The 15,758-nt window shown below is 41.0% G+C and overlaps 1 protein-coding gene across 1 annotated transcript in view; it reads right to left on the bottom strand.

Annotated features, from left to right (window-relative positions):
* The window catches only part of PDGFC (platelet derived growth factor C), a 243,248-nt gene extending 228,765 nt beyond the window's left edge, over window positions 1–14,483 (bottom strand). The window contains exons 1-2 of the mRNA XM_061584426.1: window positions 14,270–14,483; window positions 13,251–13,496 (exon numbers count right to left, since the gene is read on the bottom strand). Coding sequence (XP_061440410.1) covers window positions 13,251–13,368 — 118 coding nt within the window. The 5' untranslated portion in view covers window positions 13,369–13,496; window positions 14,270–14,483. The remainder of the gene's footprint in view (window positions 1–13,250; window positions 13,497–14,269) is intronic.
* Window positions 14,484–15,758: the final 1,275 nt, after the last annotated feature.

The raw sequence follows: 15,758 nt of genomic DNA, 5'->3' as shown, positions 1-15,758 counted from the left end.
GAGGATCAGGCTCGTTAACAAAACAAACAGTCCAATTTCCTACATACTGGAACCAGTCAGCCTGAGCATGCTGATGGGCCCTAATGAGAGTTCTCATCTAACTGTTGGTAACCACTGTGTTAGAGACTTGGGCTGCAATCCAATACATGTCTACTCAGAAGTAAGCTCCATTGGGTCCAATGTTTGTAGTATGTAGTAGACTGCAGCCTTAATGTTGGATTTCCCCTTCTCCAACTATTACTCTCTAGATGTGGTTGGATGTTACAAGATAAAACCTTTCAGAAAAACATATTGCATAAAATTCTTTCCCAGCATTTGAGACTTTGTTTCCCTTTCTCAGAAAGTGTAATTCTATGTGCCATATTTCTGATACTACTAAGCTATCTGTCATAAATGGCTTATTTCCCAACTTTGTGCATGCACAGTAAATTTCTCACTTCTCTTTTAATAAATTGGAAAACACGTTGTCAGAGCCTTCTGTTTTTTTCTCCTGTCAGGCTTACACTGTTACAACATACCAACCTAGAAACCAAACCCTGAATCCAAAGACATTTCTCATTATATCTTCCTTATTATTGAATCATTTTAATGCAAGTTTTGGCCAGATGCAGTGGCAGGCCTAGGATGCTGCAGCTGACAAGATGCTGTGATGTCCCACTTTCGCCACAATTTTGTTTAGTTTTACAAAACTCTCCACAACCACCATCCAGATGTGCCATTTCAGGCTTCCCAGGGAGGCCTTTACTCTCTTCTCAGTTTACTTTTTCATCAACTAACATCCTTATTTACCCTTGATGATGTCAAAGGGATGTCTTCAGACACTTTTAATGACTCTTTGCACTAGTGTTCATTAAGTAAACATTGCTTCAGTTTAACTAATTCACCAGTTTACCAAACACTTAGGGATCCTACTTTTTCAAGTCAATAATTTCAGGACAGCAAAGTTTCCAGAAAAGTAGAATAATTCTACTACAAAGTCAAGGAAGGGATGGGGAACCTGTGGCCTGCAGATGTGGTGGACTACAACTCCCATCATTCCTGCCCTTTGTGCATGCTAGCTGGGGCTGATAGGAACTGGAGTCCAACAACATCTGGAGGCTCACAAGTTCCCTATCCAAGCTTTATAACCTGGCACATGATGAGGTACCAGTATAGGCAACATGTCACAGCACCAAAAGAAGTCTGTTCACAAACAGCACAGCATCAAAAAAAAGAGTAAAAAAATAAGGAAAGAACGAGAAATGCCAGATGTCCAAGCTGGCTTTAGCAAAGAAAGCGGTACCAGAGATCATATCGCAAGCATATGTTGGATAATGGAATAGACTAAGGAATTTCAGAAGACAATCACCCTGGGCTTTATAGATTACAGCAAAGCCTTTGATTGTGTCGATCATGAAAATCTATGGAATGCTTTAAAAGAAATGGGGGTGCCACAGCATCTGATTGTCCTGATGAGCAACCTGGACAAGAGGCTACTGCAAGGACAGAATATGGAGAAACTGATTGGTTCCCAATAGGAAAGGGTATGTGACAGGGGTGTATTTTATCACCCTATTTGTTTAATCTATATGCAGAACATATCATATGGAAAGTGGGATTGGACCAAGATGAAGGAGGTGTGAAAATTGAAGGGACAAATATCAATAATTTAAGATATGCAGATGATACCATACTGCTAGCAGAAGCCAGTAATGATTTGAAACAAATGCTGATGAAAGTTAAAGAGGAAAGCACAAAAGCAAGACTACAGCTGAACATCAAGACGACTAAAGTAATGACAACAGAAGATTTATGTAACTTTGAAGCTGACAATGAAGACATTGAACTTGTCAAGGATTATCAATAATTTGGCACAGTCATTAACCAAAATGGAGACAATAGTCAAGAAATCAGAAGAAGGCTAGGACTGGGGAGGGCAGCTATGAGAGAACTAGAAAAGGTTCTCAAATGCAAAGATGTATCACTGAACACTAAAGTTAGGATCATTCACACCATGGTATTCCTGATCTCTAGGTATGGATGTGAAAGTTGGACAGTGAAAAAAATGGATAAGAGAAAAATCAACTCATTTGAAATGTGGTGTTGGAGGAGAGCTTTGCACATACCATGGACCACAAAAAAGACAAATAATTGGGTATTAGAACAAATTAAACCAGAACTGTCACTAGAAGCTAAAATGATGAAACTGAGGTTATCATACTTTGGACACATCATTAGAAGACATAGTTCACTAGAAAAGAGAATAATGCTGGGAAAACAGAAGGGAGTAGAAAAAGTGGAAGGCCAAACAAGAGATGGATTGATTCCATAAAGGAAGCCACAGACTTGAACTTACAAGATCTGAACAGGGTGGTTTACAACAGATGCTACTGGAGGTCACCGATTCATAGGGTCACCATAAGTCATAATCAACTTGAAGGCACATAACAACAACAACAAATCCCATAAACAGAATGCTACTCTGTCCTAAATCATGATCAACATCTCAAAGCCAAAGCATAGATTAGTTTTTCTCTCGCTTTCTTTCTGTAACTCATAATCCTACCATAAATAACTATCTATTTAAAACTATTAAAGAAAACCTCAACAAAAAGACAGATACATTTGTAAAAAAAAAAGTTTTAACACAATAGGATATGAAATAGTCGTCACAATTTCAATGTATTTTGTCACTCTTCATCAAAATGACTGAAAGAAAATTATTTCATGCCTCATTATACAGGTGAAATATAATCAAGGTAGCTGTAAAATAACACAGGCTCTTGAGTTTGGATTTCATATCCACCACTTAAATGTCTAGTGAATGACCCAATTTGTTTATACAACCCTGCAACTTTTTATAGTTTTTCCATAAAGAAGTTATTACATCCATTCCTTTTATTTTGTTTTTGAGCATTTGAGTGGGGCCCATAGCCACAAGCAAGTTGAACAAGCTCTTTTCTGATGGAAATGGCCTCACATAAATTCACCACCACTGGTGAAATATTTGGGACAATGTTTGTAGACTGAAAATATTATATAGTCCCACAGTAAAAACATGTGCTTTGTCATTCAAAAAACTCTTCTCCACTGTGAGCGCTACTTTCTGTTGAAATACTATGTCAGGATTCAAATGCCCATGTTAGGTGGGCAGGGAAAGGATCCAGCTTCTCCCTGTAGTGACAGCCTCATTAAAGGCACCCAAAGGTCAGGGAACCCTCCAGAGAAGCATTCCATTAAGTCTGTTAGACTGGTAGGAAAGGAAAAATCTGAACACTCCCCTCATCCTGGCACATATCCCAGACTTTGCTGAATCGGAGCCCCTGAGGATGCAATCCATACCAATTTAGAAAACAATACGCTCACTTTAAAACCTTCTATCTTTTTACTTCAGTGAGATTACATCAGTGTAAACGATCACCCAAGAGCTGCCCTTTTAGGTGTGCCAAGAAACTGGTAGCAGGCATTGTCCCTTGGCAGAGAGATAAGCAAAGCAATTTCTATTAATTATTTTATACTCAACATGATATTTCTGAAAGTAGTTCTAATAAAACAATTTCAGCATTCTAAAAAGCTGTGTCTAAGTGAAGTACCCCCTTAAAACAACTGAAGTTGACCAATGAAAGAAAGGTGCATGCAAAACATGGTATCATCTCTAATTGCATGAGACTCACTCTGAGAAACTTTGTATTCCTCATCTTCCTCTGACTTTAGAGATATAATGTTTAAAGTCTAGAGAGATTTAATCACACAGGGTCATTTGGGGAAGCCACATGCACACCATAAATTTACTCCACTATCATTCCACTCTAAACAGTTATAGCTTCTCCTAAAGAATCCTGGGAAGTATAGTTTGTGAAGGGTGCTAAGAATTGTTGGGGGACCTCTGTTCCCCTCACAGGGCTACAGTAATACCTCAGTTAACAAGTCCTCCAGGAAAGAAGCTCCTTTTAACAAAGTATTTTTGGGTGTTGGGGACATGGGGGGCACACACTCTGACATAATTGGAATGTGGTTCCTTGTCTACTGGATTGCAGCTGTTGCTGGCAACTCTCTCACACTTGGCTGGAATGGTGCTCCTTTGGCAGGTGCCCTGGAAGCACTGTTTACTCCAGACACATCTGCTCAAGTGCAGAGGAGGATGGCAGAGAGAGAGAGAGACAGAGAGAGAGAGACAGAGAGAGAGAGACAGAGAGAGAGAGACAGAGAGAGAACAAGCATGGGGTGGGTGGCTGCCCTTTGCCTGCCTGGTCGAGAGTACAGTGAGGAGAACTGTGTTCAAAGCTTTAGGTTGCTATAGCAAGATGCTACATGATAAAAGAAAAAAGGCATGGCAGGCATCCCCAGATTCACTTTGGAAGAAGCCGTCAAGTGGTCTGTACACAAGGCTTACCTGACCTGGTTGTTTCATTTCAGACATGCATGTTGTCAGTTTCGAATAAAACATTTGCTGAAATACGTTGAACTGCTCTTTTTTGTGGTGTAGGAACCTATCCCTATTCTTTCCATGTTATTCCTACCTACAAAGTTTCTGTTAAAGAAGTAATGTCCAGGAATGCATGTACTTCATTAACTGAGGTATTACTGTACAAGAGTTCACTGGGAAGAGGGACTGACTATTAAACCACTCTCAGAGTGGTAGCTCTGTGAGACTGGGAATCTCCTAACAACTCTCGGTACCCTTCACAAAGTACACTTCCCAGGATTCTCTTGGGGAAGCCATGACTGTTTGAGCTGGAACTATAGTGGAAAAAATGTATAGTGTGAATGTACAAATATATCCCAAGAACATGGCTGAGCTACAATCCTCACATAAAAATATTGCCACTCCCCAACCTCTACTTGTCAGTAAAGTGACAATATAACCCCATGCCTTGAGAATGAAAGCACAAATGGCATAGCCAGTCCACCACTGGAAGGGGAGGAGCAAAACGCTGTTGAATGGCTATTGATCTGTCCCCTGTGCCTCAGTATAAGGCAACACAAGCAGAAACCTAGAGTAGCTTGCCTATCTGCAGTTACTATAACAGTAGCTCCTATGATGCTGAGATACAGTAGGGCCCCACTTACCGGCACTTCGCATTCCGGCATTCCGCTAATGTGGCGGCGGGAAATTCCCCATTTTAAAGCCGTTTTTGTGATTTTGTGGCATTTTGCAGCATTTTCGCGTGACGCACCTCTTTATAATCAATGGGGTTCCGCTTTACGGTGGGGGCCTGGTCCCTAACCCGCCATATAAGCAGGGCCCTACTGTAATATTGAACCCTTCAGTAATATTATAAAGTATAACTGTTCATAGCATTACTAGTCCTTAATTACATCACAGGAATGTATAAGTTTTAGACTTTTTTCTTCTAAAGTATAACTTTCTTATTTCCATTTGATAAGGCAGAAGTCTACATTTTTTTTGTAAAAAATAGCCATTTATACTTTCAAATTTCATAAATATACTGAAGAGTACACTTTTATGTGCTATTATGTGCAACATATACAGGAAAGTGTTGCCTATAATTCCATTTTTCTTTTAAAAAAAGCCTCCATCAGCATCAACCACTCCAGCTTTTTTCCATGAATTCTGAAAATGTTACATTTCTCTACCAGTTCAGCTGGTAGCCCTTGCAACATGTCTGGCACTGCAGTTTGCTCCCAAACTTGGGGAAAAGCTAGAGCAGCCTTTCCCAACCAGTGTGCCTCCAGATGTTGTTGGACCACAACTCCCATCAGCCTCAGCCAGCATTGCCAATGGTCAGGAAAGATAGGAATTGTGGTCCAACAACATCTGGAGGCACACTGGTTGGGAAAGGCTGAGCTAGAGCCCTGCCACACGCAAGGCACTAGCACTGCCTGAATGGACCCTGAAATACAGCTATAATTTTGACATGAGTCCTCTGACTTTCCCCAAAATAAGTGTAATGTAGAATCAAGCATATGTTCATGCTTTACTGTCTGGAAAAAACTGCCACAGAATTTTTCTTTTTTTAAAAAAACCTTCTAGCTAGCTGCACATGTTTTCTTTAGGGCCAAACTATGAATTACACAGCACCAACATATTATAATAACCTAATGACTCCAGCTTTATGCACATATGTTCAGGACATACTCAAGTACAGACTGGAGAGGAACCATACTTTTAACCCCTCTCCCATTGCTGTTTTTCAAAAAGTGTGTTGTATGCAGTTGTCAGTATAAAAAAGCTAACATGTAGGGGACCCATGCAATTGGGACATTTGGATGTGTAAATGTCCAAATGTCACACACAGTACCTACATTCCCCTAAGCTATGGAATTCCCTCCCCACAGAGGAGTTTCTGGCACCTTTACTATACAGTTTTCTTCATATGCTGAAGACTCACCTTTTTACCTTTGACACTTTAGATGTATATTTTGAGGACCCATCCTATTATTGTGATTGTAATTTGTTTAAAACTGTTTTTAAAGTTGTATTTTAAATTGTTGTGACCCATCCTGTGACATGGGAGGAGTCTGCACATTGGCATTTCTATACATACAACCACAGGAAAGCAGACCTGACAATGGGGATAGAGCTAAAAGCACAGTCCTGTTTCAGACGGTGCTCAGGTATGTCCTACATGCATGTAACACATGCATATATGTCTTCTATCTCTTTTGTAAATTACCCTCAGGAGAGCTCACTTTGCAGCAAAGAGGCAAAAGCAACCAGACTAGGATACTAGACAGTTTTCTCTTGCAACACCCCACCATCACCAATATTTCAGACAAATGTCTACAAGGTAAACATAGGTCTGGAAGACTAGCAGAAGTTCGAGTTTCAGGAAAAACTGACCAGCATGGAGATGGCTGAGCATCCACTACTCCACTGCACATTGTTCATTCATGAAGGTGCTTTGCAATAAGAGAGATTATCAGGTTAATGTTAAAAATGGCTGTAGTGGAACATATTGTCTGGCCCTTAGATATCTGTGAATCATGACAGAAAATATTTGTAAAGCTTAAAGATAATCAGGCTTCAACAAAACACTCGTAGGATAATTATGGCAATGCTCTCCCTGCTCTGGTGAGTAAATGCAATGGAAATTAAAGTTTACTTGCTTGTGAAAGATCAGCTCTAATTCAAAGGTCTGGAGACAGAGGAAGCACAGCCCATTACTTTGTAGGTAAATACTTCAGAATCTTATCTATGTTAATTCACTGGAGCAAGAAAATAATACAGATTAAAAGCTAAATTGAAGGAATGGAGGATGGATCTTGATGCTCTGCAACCTTTATTTTTATTTGTTTGTTTGTTTATTATATCATCATCACCACCACCACTAGATTGTAAGACTAGGACTCACTCTATCCCATTCCAGGGTTCCTGTCTGCACTCTGAAGAGTGAAAGGTCTATCTATAGCCAAATGGTAGATGATATCATTTGAGGTCCCAAGGTAGCCTGAGAAAGGTCCCTGTCTGAAACCACGTACAGCTACAACTAGTGAGTGCAAATAATACTGAGCTAGATGGACCAATGGCCTTGCTATGTTTCTAGAAGTACAAATTCTTCTCTAAGAAGCATAATAAAATCAACTTTTGAGTTTCTCTGGTCAAATTTACTTCCTCCTTGTGGGAAATATATTCCTATAGTGTGGATTCAAAGGCCGCTATGCATTCCTAAATAATCCCTAAAGTAGTGCCCTTTGAGCTTGTTGAATTCCAACTCCCATCACCCCCAACAAACATGGCCAATGGTCAGGGATTATATGAACTGTAGTCCAACAACATCTAAAGAGCACGACCACACTTGCTACCCCTTCTCTAGAGGTCCCCTACACAGTTCACCTTTTCTTGCAAGACCAGTGACTCATTATAAAAAAAATACACTGATTGGTCTTCCAGATTAATAAAGAATTTAACATTTGCCTTATATAAAGATATACTACATTGCTAAGCGTTTTGTCTAGATTTAGCCAAGTAAAAGGAAGCCCTCCTGACGGTGCAACAAAATTTATTGAACTGGTCAGAAAAATAAGCATTAAAATAGCTAGGTTTTGTATTATTGGCTCTTCTTTTGACAAGACATATTCCAAGACTATTTACTTATCTTTATGAACACAGAATGACTAGTATGCCACCCACTATGAGTCACTGAGTTTGTTGGCAAGATACAGATTTACAATGCTTAAAATGTTCTCAATTAGCATTCAACTTTCAACAACTACATTCCTTACATTTTTATTTCATTATGTTACTTGAAATTGGAGTGGATATGATAAACAAATAATGCATTGCTCTTCATCTTTCTCTGCTTTGAAGTTTAATTTAGGCTCAAAGGACAATACAGCACTGATGCTATACTAGAGTCTGTTACCATTCACCAATCAACCTCATGTAGATATAAAAGTTGTCATTAAATGCAGAGGAACACATTCATTCACAGATACTGGCTGTTTCCAATGACATTTGTACTTCATCCAGCAAGGAACAGGCATAGCCATGGCTCATCTACATATGTACATGTGTTAATTAGGGTGCATCTGAAATGTCCCCCTTCAACTTCATCATCCTGTTTGTGGGTTACAAAAATAAGTACACCTGATCACTTTTTGGTAGGGATAGAGCACTGAAAACAGGGGCGAAGTGTTTGGCACACTTATTGTAGTGGCAATAGCTCTCTCTTCTCTTGTCTGTCACCATTTTTTTGCTTAGGTATTTTACCTAGAAGATGCAAGCTGCAGCAGAATGTAGTCAATGAGTTTGGCAACAAATGATGGTGCTTGCAGCAATTATCTGTGTGACAACATTGCTTCCTGCTTTCAATATGGCACCTTCTGGATTAAAAAAAGCAGAAAGAAAAATAGCATAGCACACAACTTGAAACCATGCCAGGATCACAAACAGGCAACAAAAAAAAGCTGTGGAAAATGTGAGGAAGGGGAGGCTTTTATTGAACTTTTCTCCACTCAAGAGCCCTCTCTTGAAGAAGAAAAAACCCAGAGAACCTTTAGTTTACTCCTAGTAAACACATAGGTCCATTAAATGACAGGGCCATTGATATATACCTTTCAGTGTAAGGATTCTTAGCCATTGTTAATTTAGTTCTAAGATTCTTTTGGTAGAAGAATGCATGAAAGGTTTACTGGACTAAACTAAATACCTATATGCTATCCTACTGGGAATAAATGGTTGAGTAAAGTGATTTTTTCATTACTCCATCATTCAGTGCAAAGTGAATGGCCATGTTCACACATAATGTTGAACCATGGTTCAGCATTATACAGACAAGCTATTCCAAGCTAGCCACCTGTAAGCCTCATTGATTTCTATGGAAGACAACTAAACATGAGATTAACACTCCCAACTGTCTTCCATTGCAATCAATGAGATTTGCAACTGCTCAGATGAATTATGCCCAGAGAATGGAGGAAAATGTTGAGCAACCATTACTTGCAAAACATTAACATTCCTTCTTGCACCATCTTTATTGCCCACCCAGTATAGAAAAAAACTTTGTACTGCTTTTCAAATGTTTAAGCTTGCACTGCCTTTCCAGCAAATACTGGACCAAAGTATCTGTAATAGTAACGTGTCTATAATTGTTTCACCTCAGGATTACAACTTCAGTCCTGCCCAGTTAGGCTGCTTAAATTCCAAAGACTTCAGTTGGATTTAAGCAAACTAACTGCACAGGATTGTAGCCTCACACTTGAATCTCTGATGGTGGATACAATTTAGCCAGTTATAAGAGAAATAGCACACTTATTTTAAATTTAATGGTCTGTTAAGGCAAACTACTCTTTCAAGATATTTGTGGAATAAATTGATTTGGATATTTTAAACTTTTATTTCAAAGTCATGAAGTTATGAAAACCCCTATCAGTGTAATATTTTAAGCAGAAAGATCCAAAAGTTGGAGCTGAAAGCACCAAAGATTCTATCACATAAAATTCCACATAAATGTTCCCAATTAGAACACTGAAATTGTTACAAAAGATTAAGTACCCACAATAAAGCTATACCCCTTTTATAAAGAAGTCCTAGACTCCTTTTTATAAAGAAAGTGTTACTGGTCTCAGACCACCTATCAGTTTGAATTCCTAGAAGGCACTGGCAAAATGCATGCTTCTCATAACACTGCTAATTATATTAAAAATCAGACTTGGAAGTTGCTATGAAAAATATTATTCCCATGTGTAATGCAAGACTTTAAAAGTCTTACTATAGTAATGATTTAAACACTTGAAACAAGGATTTTATTCCTCAAAGATACTCAAGTGACCTTATTTAATCTACAGGTGGAAACTGTGGATAACTAGAACCTGCAAATTCTGAGCAATAGTTACTGTAGCCATTTACATTGGTTAAAAGTCACAAAGTAGCAGCTGACATGGAGTAGTGGCTAGTCTAAATAATCATATAACAGTATTACTATGTAATAGACCAAGGCAACAATTAATGAGGAGGGACCACAGTGGCAGAGCATAAGCACTGCATGCACAAGTCCTCAAAGTCAATTCCTGGTATCTCCAGTTAAAATAATCAGTTTGCAGATGATGTTAATGACCTCTGCATAGGACTCTAAAGAGCCACTGCCAGTTGGAATAGACAATACAAGGCTGCATGGACAAATAGTATGACCTGGTGTAAGGCAATATTCTATCTTTTATGGATATATAGTATTGTCCCATAAATATTATCAGATTTTGACACTGAAATCCTATGAACACTTCCTTGGGAATGAATCCCACTCAACTCAGTAGAACACACTTCCAAGTAAACAAACATACAATCAGGCTAATAGTGACCAAAAAAACCCCTTAATAGTCACTATTGTTATGACTGTATATACAATAATACCAAGTGAAAAGCTCCTTTAAACTGACTACTTCAAGTAACGTTAACCTGCTCCTATCTAACTGACAGAAAATGTTTCAAGTTGCAGGAGAGGACAAAAATCACTCTAATTATGTCAAATTAAAACAGTCCAAACAAAATTAATGAGATTCCCTAATAACTGAAATGGTAAGAAAATTAAGTGTGGGTTTTAGGTTAACATTTACATTAGAATCTATGCCATGCTAACAAAGTAGAAACTATAAATTAAAGTAGCCTCCAATGCAGATATATAAACAGGTTTAAGACAGTAAAGTGCAGTTGTTTTTCTAGTTAATTTATTTACTTAAGGTTCACTTAAGACCCAGTGATGCCATTAGTGTACCTTATACCATTCCAGTGGTCCATTATAAAAATGAAGCTTGAGTACTGAAGTAAAATAAAATACAATTATCAACACTCTCTGTAGAGTGCACTGTAGAAAGTGCTACCATTCTAGCTGTTTTCCAACTGTAATACTTTTGCTTATACATTTAGGCCACAGTATATATTTAAACCTCAGCTATATTGTCACATAAAATATATCTTTTTAGGAGGAGGAGATACTGAAATGGTTTCTCTCAGAAAAGACAACGTGTCCAGGTATCCATTCCCAACCTCCTTGGGGAAAGATAGTTTACACAGTTAACCAATAAACAGGGGGCCTTGTTTTGTCTGAAATGAAAAAGAAAGGGTACTTCTAAGCTCTTCAGTCCACAACTCATGTGATTACAGTGACAGTGGAATCCACAGATTACATCAGCCAACATGTTCATTCCTCCACAAAACTAGATTTGTTTATGACAATGAGTACCAGCTGGAACAGTTAGTAGAATTTAAGCATAAGGTATGTTTTATGCTCATTGGTTATCAATCATGGAATCCTATGAAACCTTAAAGCCTCCATCCCACAGAGGAAGTGGAGGATAAGGAAGATGAAGAGATCTCTACTCTCATGCAAGGTATAGGCTTTCTTTGGCTCTAGGACAAAAGTTGGTGTGATCAGTTCCCTGTGGATCTAAAGTTGGGCTCCCAACTCTTGATCATATTCTCCTACCCCTCTGCAGTTACTCTGGTTAAGAGACTGATCACAGGGCTGCTCTTTGATGAGCAGCTATGCACTATGCAAGTGCCATCCGACATCACATCAGAAACCAACAGCACTATTAATCTCTTAACAAATTTAACATCACAAAGCACATTTTATAAATTCATATGAAAGCAAGAGACTATTTTGTTCTCTGTTAACTTTGTAACAAAAAACCCTTACACAATATATATAAGAACCAATTTTCAAAGAACACAGGAATTTTCACAGGTTTGAGATGACATATTCAAAGCTGATGTTACTCAATACTACGCTCATTTTTTCCTAGTGTAAGTTTAATATTTTTCCTCTTCTTGATTCCCATTTGGCTAGTTTGTGTCTTGATGAAATCACATCTTTCTAGCTAGCAAGGAAACTACTAAAACATTTTCCCCTTACATTAGCACACTCCACTGGAAAACAGGGTGGTTAATAGCCTAAAGTTAGGCAGCCTGCTTTCATGGTGTGGTTTCACATGGCATATAACATTTCTCTTTGCAAAGTATTCCTTTAAATGACTTTGTAATAGAAGATCAAAGGGGAAAGGCCTTAAAAATCTGAATAATGTAAATCATATGGCGTTCGGAGGCTAAGCAAATTACACACCCTGAAGCTGCCCTCTCTATGAAAGGAGCCTTTCTCCAAGTCTGCTCAACCCCAGCCCAAGGGAACTTACATTTGAGAATTTTCTAAACATTTCAGGTACAACTGAAAGCTTAAAAGTTACTCTCATTTCCTATGCAGATTAGCTTGTTTTCAGCACGTGCAAAAGAGAAGTTCATTCTCCACAAACCCACAGAGACCTATTTCGGGGGCAGAAAAGTGTGATTAAAACAGCCACACTAAAACACACACACAGCTCTTTCAAGGTGGGAGGAAGAAGAAGTTAATATGTTCGCTATCTTCTAGCTACTTAATTGGCGTCCTTTTTACCTATCCTGCTTCAGTTAACGAGGTTGACAAGTATCCTGGAGTAACAAACACGCTGTGAATTCAGACCTGCCAAATCTCATTCATTTTGGCTTCAGTCTTTCAAGGCTCACTCTGGCGAAAGGAGATGTTTTCCCTCCCCGAGTGCCAGTTTCAAATGAGATTGTTACAACCTCGCTCAAAACAGTAGGGAGGGCTTCTTGTTTCAGTCGCCCTTTAAAAAATTGTCACCCAGCCGCTCCACGGCAGCCCAGCCCCGGAGGCTTTGCAGAAGCAGACGGGAATGCAAATCCTCCCTGCCTTGGCGACTCCTCCTTCCCCAGCGTGTGTTGCTGCAACTATAAACACTTTTATGTCTTCTCTAGACACAACAAAAAACACGCACACAAACAGAGAGAAAGAGAGAGAGAGAGAAGAACGCCTTACCGTTTTGCTCCTTGGCGCTGGAGAACTGGAACTTGCTGCTGAGGTTCGATTCGGCTTGGGCTCCCAGTCTTTGGCTGACCAGGGCAGATGTCAGCAAGAAGAACCCGAAGAGGAGCATTTGGCAGGCTGGGGTTGAAGCTCTTTTCACGCACACGCACACAACACAAGCCAAGCACTTGCAGAGAGATCAAGTTCTCCCCGAGCCGTCCTCTTCACCACCTCCACCAGCCCACGAAGGCTGCACCGCTGGGGAGAAAGCAGCAGCACTGAGCCTGCTCGGGCAGCCGAGAAGAGCAGGATAGTTTCCACATAATCCCATCCAAAACGTTGTTCTCCGTCTGCGGTCTTTTCCCCCCGGTGTCTCCAGGGTTCACACACACACACCCTTTTCGCCTAAGGTTCACAAATCAGCTTCCCAAGGACACAACAGTCCTGAAGAGTTGTGGGGGGCAGATGAAGAAAAGGGGGCACCAGAAGTCGCTGCTGGCTGGAAGGAGCACCTGTCAGCTTCGGGAACAAGAAACTACCCAACAAGCCGAGAGAAACGGGGGGAGCTCTCTTTGGGAGGAAAACACACACACACCACCTTCTTCGCGGGCTCTTTCTCTCTAACAGCTAAGCAGCCACGCTGCCAAGCGAACCAGCTTCTCTCACCCTCTGGCCAGGACTCCCAGGTTTTTCCTTCTCCCCTTCACGTGTTTCTCCCATTCCCCCTCATCGCTCCTGACGAGAAGGAGGGAGGGGGCGGAGGCTGGGAATGGGTGGGAAAGGAAAATAAAAAGTGAGCAGCAGGCTACGACCGGGGCGGGGGGGAGGAGAAGGAGAGCAAGCAAACTCCAAGCGCCTGCTCGCTTCTCCCAAACAGCAGCAGCTGCAGCTGCACAACAGCACCTGGTTTCAGTTTTACGCCCCAGAAGTTTTGCTTGGAGAGAATGTTGAAAATAAAATAAAAACCCACCAAGTTAACGCGAGAGTCCCCTAAAAAACAGCCCCTTTCCGTCACAGGTTCTTCTACCTACCTCCTTTCTGTCACACACGCAGGCAGGCACACCGTGTTTTTCTGCTCCACCCCAAATTCTTGTGTGCCCTCCCTTCTCGCTCCAGCTCTCCTCCTCGCAGAGCCTTCTATGGTCTTATCACAGCCCAATTCTTGACTCTCTTTCAACTCCCCTAATATCCTCCTTTTTTTTTCTCCTGTAGGAGTCGATGGCCCGAACCTGCCCCCCCCCCGCCGCCGCCGCCGCCGCCTCCTCCTCCTCCTCCTCCAGGTCTGGTGGGAAAAGGTGGTTGTGGTAAGAAGGAATTCTTCCCCCACCCCCGACTGCAGGAGGGGCTGCCGCCGCAACAGCAAGACGGCGCAGGAAGCCCAGTCAGGCCGGCCAGTCAGGCGTGCCCGGCTACAGTGCAGGGTGACGTTTGCTCTTGCTCAGGAGGCGGCGGCGGCGGCGGCAATTGAGAAGTCGTGCAAAGTTCAAGCTAGCTACTGGACTCCCGTGCGCTCTCCTTCTTTCTCTACGACTGCCAACTGGCCGCATAATAACAGGTGCTGTAAAAGAGAAAAGAGCAGTAAGGAAGGCTCTTGCTAGGGCGTTGTTTGGCCAACGGTTCGACTGTAGAGCAGACTGCAATTTCAGCGTCTGAAGTTTGTAGTTGCACTGAAGTGTGGTGTCACTGACCATACGCAGATGGCATTTCCCCCTACCAACTTCCCATATCTGGGATTAGAGGCTTCCTTATACCTTCACACCTTTCTTTTTAGAAATTAGCTATGTAATTGGCAGGGGAAATATTTCAAAGCAAATGAGACCAAACTGGCAGACGTGAAGGTACCATACAAATGTTACTAGAAACCAATTGCAGCACCCCACTCCCCAAAAAGTTGTGGTGGTGGTTTTTTTTTTTTTGGAAGATTTGAACCCTGGTCTCCCTTCAGTCTTGAAGTTCTCTTGGTGACCTTGCTAAATGCATAGCAAACCATGATCAGAATTGCCGAAGCATATTTATTTATTGTTACATTTATATCCCACCTTTCCTCTAAGGAGCTTAAGGCAATGTATGTGGTTCTTCTCCAGTAATGTAGTGGCAACTCCAGAAGTGTAGGGTCCCTTCGTGATGCTCACAGCCATGCTCCCTCACTCGCTTGCTTTCCATCCTCATCTCCACATTCCTCAGTCTTTCCCACATATGCTTTCTTCCGCAACAACAGACATCTGTAAGCCACTCCACATGAAAGGGGAGTGTGTTAGCTACTGAGAAAAGTGTACCTCCTTACCTCCTTTTACTCTGATTGGCTTCAATCAACAGGAAAGGACAAGGAAGCATGTTAGAAGGTTCTTCTCAGTGGCTAACACACTCTCCTTTCATGCTGACTGGCCTGTAGAATGATGGAGACATAGGGACCCTGCTGGGACCCTGCACCCAAAAAAGTAAGGGGTCTAAGTCCCCCAAAGACCTGGGATGACTACATTCCTGTTCTTCTCCCTCTCAATTTTATCCTCACAACATCCC

This window comes from Rhineura floridana, chromosome 9 (assembly GCF_030035675.1).
Source record: "Rhineura floridana isolate rRhiFlo1 chromosome 9, rRhiFlo1.hap2, whole genome shotgun sequence".
NCBI classification, from domain to species: Eukaryota; Metazoa; Chordata; class Lepidosauria; order Squamata; family Rhineuridae; genus Rhineura; species Rhineura floridana.
The sequence above is the reverse complement of the archived record's forward strand: the minus strand, read 5'-3'. Positions and strand labels throughout refer to the sequence as shown.